The sequence below is a fragment of the Hyperolius riggenbachi genome, chromosome 4, assembly GCF_040937935.1.
Source record: "Hyperolius riggenbachi isolate aHypRig1 chromosome 4, aHypRig1.pri, whole genome shotgun sequence".
NCBI lineage: Eukaryota > Metazoa > Chordata > Amphibia > Anura > Hyperoliidae > Hyperolius > Hyperolius riggenbachi.
The window spans coordinates 174,115,031-174,127,079 of NC_090649.1; the positions used below are offsets into that span (position 1 = coordinate 174,115,031).

Consider the following 12,049-nt stretch of genomic DNA (forward strand, 5'->3'; position numbering starts at 1 on the left):
ATAGTGGTAATCATTAACAAACTGTTCCCCATCCCCTTCTTGCACCTCTGACACGGTAGTTGCCATTGGTAGGTTTTGGTGCGCCATATCAATTGTTATGTATAGAGTGATTGGGGGGCCCCATAGCTCCTGAGCTACGCCACTGGTTGTCTCTGTGATCTAAACTGTATTTTTTAAAAAGTCCACTATAGCAAAACTTTTGCCATTCTGTTGTCTCTACATTTACTCATGTACTAGCAACGGTACAGGGGCGTATCTAGGTAATATAGAGCGTATGGCAAAACAATTAAATTGCATCCCCCCCCCCCCCCGGTCAGAGGCCCCTTCCCCTCTAAAAATAACATCCTTTCTCATGCACAGGTATTATAGTTGCCTATGAACTTCAGCAGTATCTTGGCTTGGGATACTGCTGAAGTTCCTTTATTGGAAATATCTCTTCGTATCTCCTCTCTGTCCCCTTTTCTTACACTAAGCCAAGTGTGCCCTACATACATAAATTAAGTAGCCATGTTCCCTATATAACAGAATCAATCTGATCTGATGTCTGAGTGATGGGGAGGCATGGGGGCAGGCATGGCACCCATGGTTCTGTGGTGCCAATGGCATGTTCCTTGCCTGCACCCCTCTAGATACGCCTCTGCAACAGTATACAAATCCTCCACATACTTTGTGCCCCAAAGTACTCAGGCATAAGGATAAGTGAGCACAGTTTTGCAAGAAGCAAAACTGTACATGCTGATGTCCAAGCAGGGGGCTGTTGAGAGTGTTAATTTACCAGGATGCTGTCCTCTTCCCCTGGCCCTCCATGCTGTGCTCCATCCTGCAAACTCTTCCTTTTTCAAAGAGAAAGTTTTGGCTGTGCAGCAGAGGTGTCAGGAGGATGTAATGCAGTGAGGAGTGCAACAGCAAGAGGACCTCATTCAGGTACATTAACCCTCTCTGCGGACACGAGTGGGTACAGTTTTTCCAATCGATTTTTAGACAGGCCACCAATTACAAGCATGATCAGGCACATCAGCTAATCTTTACCTAGAAGGCATAAATAGGAGCAGTAAAGGATTAACAGCAGAATAACACTGTAAAGCATCCAGCAGTATAACACTGTACTGCATCCGGCAGAATAACACTCTACTGCATCCAGTAAAATAACACTGTGCTGCATCCAGTAAAATAGCACTGTGCTGCATCCAGTAAAATAGCACTGTACTGCATCCAGTAAAATAACACTGTGCTGTATCCAGCAGTATAACACTGAACAGCATCTGGCGGTATAACTGTGCTGCATCTGGCAGTATAACACTATACTGCATTCAGCAGCATAACACTGTACTACATCCAGCAGCATAACACTGTACTACATCCAGCAGCATAACACTGTACTGCATCCGGCAGCATAACACTGTACTGCATCCGGTAGTATAACACTGTACTTTATCCAGCAGTATAACACTGTGCTGCATCCAGCAGTATAACACTGTGCTACATCCAGTAAAATAACACTGTACTGCATCCAGCAGTATAACACTGCGCTGCATCCAGCAGTATAACACTGTACAGTCCTGCATTAGGCAGTATAATAATGTACTGCATCTGGCAATATAACTCTGTACTGCATCCGGCAGTATAACACTGTACTGCATCCAGCAGTATAACACTGTGCTGCATCTGGCAATATAACACTGTAAGGCATCCAGCAGTATAACACTGTACTGCATCCGGCAGTTTAACACTGTGCTGCATCCAGCAGTATAACACTGTGCTGCATCCAGCAGTATAATACTGTACTGCACCCAGCAATATAACACTGTGCTGCAGCCGGCAGAATAACACCGTGCTGCATCCGGCAGCATAACACTGTACATACAGTACTGCATTCGGCAGTATAACATTGTACTGCATCCAGCAGTATAGCACTGCATTGGTTCAACCATTCTTCAGCTGATTTCCATGAAATCTTACAAAGATCAAGTTAGGAAAAATTGTAGGAAGAAGCAAAAATTTGAAGGCAGAACCAAAATGACAAACCAGGGGCTTACATCTTTAAAAATAAAGATATCAAGATGTGCCATAATATGTATTCTTTACCTATCCAACATCCATTTTCATGCCAGCCAAGCTAGCCCTTAAAAAATGGCCACACAATCCAGAAAATGTATTGATATGTCTATGATTGAAAACTGATCAGGGATTAGTGATCATCTTACTGCCTTTCTTAACTTCATTTCAATCACATTACAGCAGAAAATAGTTTGAAAGTTGATAGGGATGCAACCACTATTTTTGTGCAAATCATTGCTTTAGAAAACTATTGTTCCTATGTTGTCCTTCTTGAGCAATTAATAAAAATCACCACCTTTCTTGATTGTGTTTCAATCAAAATATCAGACAAAATCTATTTGCAGAGACCATTGTTTTTAACTCACAGAATTATGGAATCAAACATCTAATCAACTGAACACTGGCTTGTGAGTATATGGCTAGCTTAAATTAAATCGGTATTGTCAGTCATAAAATCAAATTCCATTTACCCACTGCTCTGTGTTTATTATGCAGTCTACAACCTGACTCCGCATTACAAACATTCCAATATAATCATAAATGTTTCTGCAGTAATACATCTCATCTCAGTCAGCCTGGCTCTATTTGGTAAATTGCAGAAGAGAGGGAAACTTGTTATCTCCCCTCCCACATTCCTGATCCTCATTGATTGGCTTAGGGCATTTTAAGTGTGACTGAGGCTGAGAATACACCTCACCCCTCTGCAGAAGCTGCTGAAATACGATCTATGCTGTGCTCACATGTGTTTACAAAGCAAGCTAGATATGACAGTGCAGTTTCTAGGAGAGAAAAAAAAGAGCAAGGGAGGAAATGACATCAGGATTGGCTTTAGTGAGAGGTAGTAAAAAATGGAAAATGCCTGAAATAGTTTTCTCTTTATTTACTATATGCAATTCACTGAAATCAAAACATGGACAGTACAATACATGTTATATAAGTAGAACAGGTATTTATCTACTTATATATGTGTTTTTATTCCTGGGATAGTATGGCTGCCCCTGTTGCTTTAAGGGCAACACTTTAATTTATTTCAGGTGTGATAAATTAGGTTTTCAAGTGCGATAAATGTTTGGCACCAAAACGGACATTCCCAACACAACTGCACCAATTTTATCATGCCAAAAACGAACATACCACCAATGTTATGCAACCCGTTCGGCTATAAATAGCATTTAGTGACGTTCTTCTTTCAGTGTGCCGACATCACCGGACCTGCTAACAAGGCGACACTTTATCATGTAATATTACCGAGCATCTGTTCCTGCGCACTATTGGCTGAATATCTTGAGTAATGGCCTTTTAAGGCAAAACAAGTGGAGCCTCTCCTAAGTTTGTATGCCAGGTCAGTTGCAGATGATTGAGTCTACCCAGGACACTGCTGGAGTAAGAGTGAACACATGGGCCTCCAAGAAATGATTAATTCTTAACTGACTTTCTGAAGCTAGCTTTGTTTTTAGTTATGATTAGATATCATGTCACCTAGTGCAGTCCAGAAGAGCCATGTGTTACATTAGAAGTCTTATACTGAGCAGAGATCAGCTGCCTGCCCCGCTCTGTTTGTATTTATTTATAAAGCAAGACAGCCTTCGAGACCTGTAATGAGATGCTGTAGTTTTTTAAAGAGGTAAAATAATTTTCAAACACAGACACACAATGAGTTTATTTATTTAAAAAGTTGTTAAATAGAGTCTGGGAATTCAAATATTCAATGTTGACATTGTGCAGAACTGGACGCGAGCCAAACGCAACTTTCTCTCTCCCTCTCTGGAGACATCCAACCAACCAGGAATTTCGACATTCTCCTCCTCCTTTACTAAATAGGTAAAAGTCATTAATTACAGCCAAAGCAGTATCTGGGCCATAATCAAGTAATGGGATCCTTTACTTGGGAACTACAAAGAGTTCTAAGTGTGTTTAGCTGTAAAGGCAAGGCCCAAAGTAGCATGTCTGACTTTGGAAAATGGATTTTGTAAACAGACCTTTCCTTCTGTTGAAACATTTTTTATTACATGTTACAAAAGCAGAAGGCCTTTGTTTTATATTAAAATGTACCCTTCATATAAAGCTGTCATTTTTTTCTTCACCAGCTTAACGAGAGCATTGATCCAATTACTAACCTCTCCTGTGCCAGGCCTGCTTGCAAAAAAAAAAATTAAAATAGCCCATCTGGTGTCGAACGCTGGCTAAATTTTGTTTGAAGAACCCAGTCCTTTAAATCAGTGGAGATTAGTACCCAAAATAAAGAGTTATTGCGGAAGAGCATACTCAAGAAATACTTCCAAATGTGATGGAAATCCCCCAAAACAAATGGGTTTAAGTGCAAAAGTAACTATAAAGGATTAGTGGGGCACTGGAGGAAATCCATGACAAATATTTCTAAGAGCAATAGGTGCTGCCTGCGTGGAATCACTCCCAGTTCAACAAGGAGATCATGAAAATAATCCCCAGTGTGGGTACTCGGTCCAGCCAGAAAGTCAGAAGCCAAATGGAAACAATGGGCCTTATTCGATAAAAAGCACGCAGCAACTGACAGTGTTGCCCTCAGCAACCAGATTGCCCTATTAAAGGGAATCTGAAGTGAAAATAAACTTATGAGATGATGAATTGTATGTGTAGTACAGCTAAGAAATAGAACATTAGTAGCAAATATAGGAGTCTCATATTGTTTCCAGTACAGGAAGAGTTAAGAAACTTAAGTTGTTATCTATGCAAAAGAGCTCCGCTGAGCTCTCCGATCCAACTTGGGTCAAAGATAGCGCTGCTTTCTGGAACACTTATACATCAAAGAAACATTAAAAGACAACTTCAGATAAGGTTTTACTGCAGGAAAGTTCAAAGGGTCATTAGCTCTGCTCTGTTTCATAGTTTAAAATACAGAGCGTAGTTTGTAAACTGTAAGTGTTAGAGAATGTTGAAATGTTATTAATAAAAAAAAAAAGCTATAGAACTAAAAATAAAAATATGAGACTCTTTTCTTTGCTAGTAATGTTCTATTCATTATCTGCACTACAATTCATTATATTGTAACGTTTTTTTTCACTTCAGTGTCACTTTAACATCCAAACTTGTATTGGAAAAGTCATAGTTTGACTCTCTACAGACTATTCTGTGTATAACTGGAAAGCAATAACAATTAACATCCATATTTGTATAATGGGTAGCAGCCTTCTAAACAATAGCACGCAATGCGTTTATGCTGAAGTTTTTCACTTTCTAAGACACATAAAATGGACAATGATCTGTATATGCTGGGCTGACTGATTGTTGTACACTGGTGCTCCACACAACACAGGGGTCTGCGGAAAACGCTCAGCTGTAATAGATGCTGTTTACAAGACTGCTGACATCTATGACTTGGATAATGTATCGAGTAGGAAGAAAGCTTGCGTTACTGTGGAACAATTTCCTACAGGCCAATAGGTGTGTAGCCACATTTTCTGGAAAACCTTGTTTTCTGAGCAGCATCGTTACCACCACTCAATCCCCACAAGTCAGCGAATGATGATAGACATACAGTCGGTGGTCCGGACAATTATTCTGCAATTAATGTACGCCGGAATCTCAGCATAAACTGTCACTGAGCAAAGTGTTACAGAGTACCCAGGAAAGTCACAGAGAATCAGAACCACCAGGATATCAGGACAAGTCTAAAGAGAACAAAAAAACAAAACCCTAAAAATGATATTCCAAATAGAATTCTGCTTTCTTATGGCAAAAGGAATCCAATGTCAGGCCTGGAACCCACTACAAGCCCCAAATGGCAATCGCTAGCATTTTTATTTTGCGTTTTGCAATTTTAAAAAGTGTAAGCTTTTTGCAAGCGATTGAGTTTGCGATTTGCGATTTCAATTCTGATTGGTCATTTCAAATTATTATAATTTTTTTTACAGTTTGCAGAAATTTAAAAACACACAAATCGCTATGTGTAGTGATTCATTGGTGATTTGCCAGTGCTCATATACTTTATATTGGAGCACAATCGCTCCCAAAATGCGGCATGTCCTGCGATTGCGATTTGGCTATTCGCAATGGCTAGTGTGAAACTTGTCCCATCCATTTACATTGGCAAAGCATTTAGGGAAATCACTAAACACTCAAAAAAGCACTCTAGTGGGTTCCAGCCCCAAAAGATCATATATGATGTTGCAATGAAAATGCATTATTTAGCGAAGCTAATGAGATAATAATACCTACAAGGATGCTGAGAAGATTTGGAGCTGCTTATCATCCTGGTGATTTGGTTTCTTTTGGCCTCCAACAAAAGGCCTAGTGATTCTGGTACTACTCCATATCTTACCTGGGTGATTCCAAACGTTGCAGATTAATGAAAGTCAATGGAGGTGACCCCACTGTAGCAATTGTAAATTTCCCAAAATCACAATCACAGTTATTTTTGGAGTGTTTGCGCTTCAGCACAAAGTATAGGACCACTGCAAAAACGATTTTCAAGCAATTTTGCAGGACTTTTACTATTAAAACCATGGAAATAGCAATCGCTGTACAAATTTGCTGGCAAAATTGCTTCAAAAATGCCAGATATTGCTCTGACATACACAGCAAAAATTGCTACCAAAAGCACTTAGTGATTGCGATAGTGATTTGTGCTTTCTAGTGCATCCAAGCCTGATACATTATTACAGACACATGCATAGACAGGTAAAGACAGAGAGAGGTGTGGGAGTGCAGTGTTATATCTGAGAACTACAGTGCACTGAATTTTTTTTGAAATTCTACTACTGCTCATGAGGTACATAACAGTCATTGTATTGTCAATACAGTTAGGCAGTATAGTAGTCATACTAATAGCACTTCTGTTTCTGTATGTATATATATATATATATATATATATATATATATATATATATATATATATATATATATATATATATATATATATATATATATATATATATATATATATATATATATATATAGAGTATAAGCAGCCTGGGAACTTTGCCACACAAATATCCAGTTCAGAAATTGACCTGCATCCTTACCCTCTGTGCACTGGGTCTCCCCCTGGGGGAGATCATCGCCACCAATAGGGAAATACTGTGTTACTGGGATATTTTTGGTGGAATATTAGAAGGTTGTGCCAAATGCAATAAAGCTGCACAGAGAGGTAATGGCAAAGTGATCGCAAATAAACAGCAAGGAGCTGGCAGGATTTCACTGCTCCAAACACAAATCCGAATGGACTATTAAACCAGCACATAAACTTGCCAGGGCTTTTAAAATCTGGACACAGGCAGCCTACATAGACATCAGAAACCTGGGAAAGTGTGACTTTATTATGTCATATGTTGGGGACAGGTCTGCCTGCACCTACGGTGCACCCAAATGCCTGTAAAAGATAGGAGTGCTAAAGTGTAAAAGTAACAACTGTAGTCCATTCATCTGGACTGCACTAAACTAATCCCATTCTAAGGCTTTATGAGGCTGCTGGGTGGCTAGCGGCTAGCAGTGTGAGCTGCAGAGTGTGTGCCCACATGGGCTTCAGTGTGTCCCGCTGGTGCTGCACTACCACTAGTCTGCTGCAGGTGCTGCTAATCTGATGGCCTGCACATGCTGTACATCAGAGTGCACAAATATGCCACAAGCACCATGCACAGGGATTCTATCACAAAACTTTATCATTTTTACCATTGTGTCCAGGTTTGTGTATATAACCAACTACATACTGTATATATACAGTACAGACAGTCTCCTACTTGCAAATGACTGAAGTAGCATTTCAGAGATACACACAAAGTTGCTTTCATGTACAAACTATACAATACAGTTTTTTATGACATCATTTTGTTGTTAAATGTTACGGTATTGTATAAATTGTTATAAGTAGTTTGAAACATTAAAAGCACAGGGAAAAAAACAAAAACAAAGTTTATACTAAATGTCAAAGTCCGGAGGGGTCCAAAAGTGAATATATTTTAATATATTAATTTCCACACACCCATGTTGTAGGTGACTATAAGGCAGGGGTCACACTTGTCTTTGAGATTTCTGCACGCGTTGTTCTGCATGCATTTTCTGCACATTATGTGTGTTTGTATGCAGAAAAACTTGCACTTTTTTTCACAGCAGCTAATGTAATGCATACAGAAAACTGACAAAATGTGCAGAATTATCTGCACATTTGTCAGTTTGTCAGGATGCAGGATGTCAGTTTTTTTTGTACACGAAAAACGCCTTAAGTGTGACCTAGCCCATTGATTAACATGAGTTTTCAGTTTAAATCAATTTTTCTGTGCAGATCATGTGCACGAAAACAATAAAGTGTGTTCCCTGCCTTGCTGTGGCATTGAGTTCTGGCTTTGATTTGTTAGAACTCACTGCAATTAATAAGGTGGGGTACATCTATCTTTATGGATCTAGTAGACTCACATAGATTTAATTTTTGAAGCTGGATAAAAAAGGATTGCCAGTAACAACAATTTATAAACAATTTACACATAATGACAATACATTTTTGCCCTAGCTATAGACTGGAACGGGACAAGTTCCACATACTGTGACCTCATATATGAAGTTCTTTCTTGGTAAAGGCACCAGGACTGGTCTGGCTTGTGCCAGTGCCCACTACCTGCTCTTCAAGTGTCAGACTTGTGTCAATGCTGTCAGCGCCACGTAACGTGCATTGTGTCCCTGATTGCTATGTGACAATTAGAGGGGTTTATTTCCCAGAGCTCTGGAGGGGTCCCTGTCTATTGATGCAGTGAAAGAATGAATGCTCCACTATCCTTCTGCATTGCACTGCACAGGAAGAATAGAGGGGCAGCCTGGACACAGCCGGCTGATTGATTGAATTACTGGGGTCACCAACAAACCCCTCTGGATGTGACAGTTCAAATCACCAGGGGAAGAGATATTTCACAAGTTAGGATCTGAGAGCCCCAATCCGTTTCCTCCATTGGTTTTAGCAGTGTTAATGTATCGACAGTTATGATATAGCAACAGGAGTGGTAAGAAAGCTACGCATGTGGACAATGACGTTATCAGAATACTGAACAACAGGAGGACACGTCACCTCTGACCGACTGTAAAGATTTATAAATAACATATGTGCATGCTTATAAATAAATGACATTGATCAAGGAAAGCTATATATGGATGTTTTTGTTCCCCTTTTTTCCCTTTATTTTCTTAAACAATTGCAGCTTCTTGCAAAATGAAAACAATTAAATAATAGCTTGCTTTAGCCTTCTGTTGTAAAAAATACTTCAAATTATTAAAAATGAAGCAGGACAGAATAATCTAATGAAAAGTGATAACAAAAGACCTTTTTTTAGTCCAATGTAAAATACACATTTTGGGATAGACAGATTCATTGAGTTTGTTATTTGAAACAAACGAGCATAGAGCAGGGATGAGGAGGACGAGATACTCAGTGGTACCATCAGATCAGGGAAACTCTATCCATCCTGCTATGACTGAGGGTCATCACTCTAATCATATGGGTATCAATATCTGGAGGGTCCAGGTTCTGTCAGTAAACAATTCTTTTTACAACACGGACATATTTACCAGGAAATGCAATAAAAAAGTATGACTAAAATTAAAGACAGTTTTGGATTGCAGATAAATATGTGACTATTTAAATACATGAATGCAATATGAATAATCGTGAATCTGATGCTATAAACCATTAAAAAGAAATAATCTTTGCTTATATTGTGGTAAAGCACAATTACTGAATTGATATTTTCCCGGTAATAAAGCACTTATAAGGCTGACTAGACCCTCTCCTATGTCCTCATGTAACTCCCACACTTGATCTGCCCAGTACAGCATGAAGGGTTAATAGTAAGTAAGCTGTTTCTAAGCCGTCCTGTATAAAGTGATACAGGGAGATCACAGCTTGTGGTGCAGCGCCCACTAGTGGCGGCTCTGGTCCTTGCAGCTTCATTCAGCTTCACTGCACTCCCTGAGCAACATCAACTTTTTCAAAGTCCTGCCTGCCTCCATCCCTGCACAAGCCCGAAGTGCAGCAAGCCCAGCAAGTTGGAGGTGCTGCAAGAGGCTGCTGGTCAGAGGCTGTGCTGGGTGCCTGCATGGAGCCTGTGGCTGGCTGCAGAGTGTAAGGGGGTGCAGGTAATGCTGCTGTGCCTGGATCTGTGCAGCTCACACCTAACATCACAGCTCTCTCTATGCAGGATGGCAGAGGGGGAAAAGCCATAGAGACACATTGCACCTACTTGTGGCCAGCTTCCTTGCCCGGCCCTTGGATCTCATGGTGACAGCTCTGCGGTGATGGTTTGCTGGAGATTTTCTCTTGGATCCTTTCTTCTTTTTTTCCTTTTTTTCCTCTTCTGTCTCTCTTTCACTCTCTCAATCCCCTTCTCATTCCGGACTCGCTATCTCCCCAGCATTGTCAGTTTAGACACCTTCGCGCATGCTCTCTTCACCTCAAGCCTCTGCCAAAAAAAAGTTTGCAGCGATTTATCATTTTGATTTCAGATCTTGTCACATGGAGCTCTCCCTGCGGGGTATCCAGAGACCCCGACTAGCACAGCAGCCTGTCAGTATGCAGAGACCCCTCCACACTACAGAGCCCCCTGCAACCACCACATCTGCAGATCACATCGGCTCACCTTCATTAACCCTTTCACTGATATCATACATTCTATCACTACTGATGTTACATGCTTTAGAAAAAAAAAAACAAGTAAAAAAATAAAATAAAAAATAATAATAGAATGTAGAAAGGACTGTTGATCGTTTATGGCATTAACCCGCTCCTTGCACTGACTTTCAGATGTCACCTGTTGTACTGCGACCTGCACTACACCTGGGGGCATCGCACTGCACTGCCAGGGGGCACACAGCTTGCTGCAACATTTACTACAGCCAACTATTCACTCATTTATTATTATTAAGCAATATTTTATGTAGAATATTTATCCATCATATTGATACAGTCTTTCTATTATTGCACAATCAATCACTTGTCTGAGAAATGGCAACTTGTGCATGTATGTATAACTAACAACTATATATATATATATATATATATATATATATATATATATATATATATATATATATATATATATATATATATATATATATATATATATATATATACTCTCTCCCAGTATAAACATACAGTTTCGTAGTTTCGTGTAATATGTATGTGTGTGTGTTATTTTTCTTTGTTTGTTTTTTGTTTTGTTTTATTTCCTTTTGTTTTCTCTCCTCGTCACGAATATGTAGCATCAAAGAGCCAGCAGTAGCTACACTGGGTAATTATGTACTTCAGCGTTTTGTTGGGAGAAACATTTTGTGACACTAATTTCGTTATTGACACTAGATTTATTGCAGTATGTTCGTCGCCCTTGCTGGCCGTGTTGATCCTTTGTATAAATAGGATCAGCCGCACATCAATAGCAATGAATCCTTCCTGAAGCAGAGCAGAATGATGTAGTGAAATGTGATTACCAAAGTCCCCTTTTTTAGTCCAGTATAAATAATAGGCGTCTGTAAGAGATGCAATCACAGAATTGTTGTTATGTGAAAAACGGGAATAGAGAGAGGACGAGATACTCAGCCAAACAGTCACCTTTCTGCTCGCCCTGCTATGACTGGTGGCCATGGCTCTAACCATACACATCTCCATATCTGAGGAGATGGGGGGGGGGGGGGGGGGGGGATACCAGTTTTTGTCATTAAAACACTTTTTTTGCAAGACTGACATATGTATCAGGAAATGCAATAAAAGAACATGACTGTTATAACAGCATTAATCGAGACCGTTTTGGACTGCAGATAAATATATGACTATTTAAATATATAATTAACACCATATTAATTATAATCATGCCTCTGATGCTATAAACCATTAAACAGAAATCAGAGATGATCTTCGCTTACATTGCGGTAAGTAATTATTGAATGATTACTATTTCCCAGTAATAATGCACGTAAAGGCTGACTAGACCCTCGCCTAGATTCTCATGTAAAGCGCACGCTTATCTGCCCAGTACAGCAT

General features: G+C 39.7%; 1 protein-coding gene across 4 annotated transcripts in view; it reads right to left on the reverse strand.

Annotated features, from left to right (window-relative positions):
- MECOM (MDS1 and EVI1 complex locus) overlaps positions 1-10,411 on the reverse strand; it is a 732,499-nt gene extending 722,088 nt beyond the window's left edge. For all 4 annotated transcript variants that reach the window (XM_068280971.1, XM_068280968.1, XM_068280970.1 and 1 more), the window contains exon 1: positions 10,257-10,411. In XM_068280971.1, coding sequence (XP_068137072.1) covers positions 10,257-10,293 — 37 coding nt within the window. In that variant the 5' untranslated portion in view covers positions 10,294-10,411. The remainder of the gene's footprint in view (positions 1-10,256) is intronic.
- Between the last annotated feature and the right edge of the window lie 1,638 nt (positions 10,412-12,049).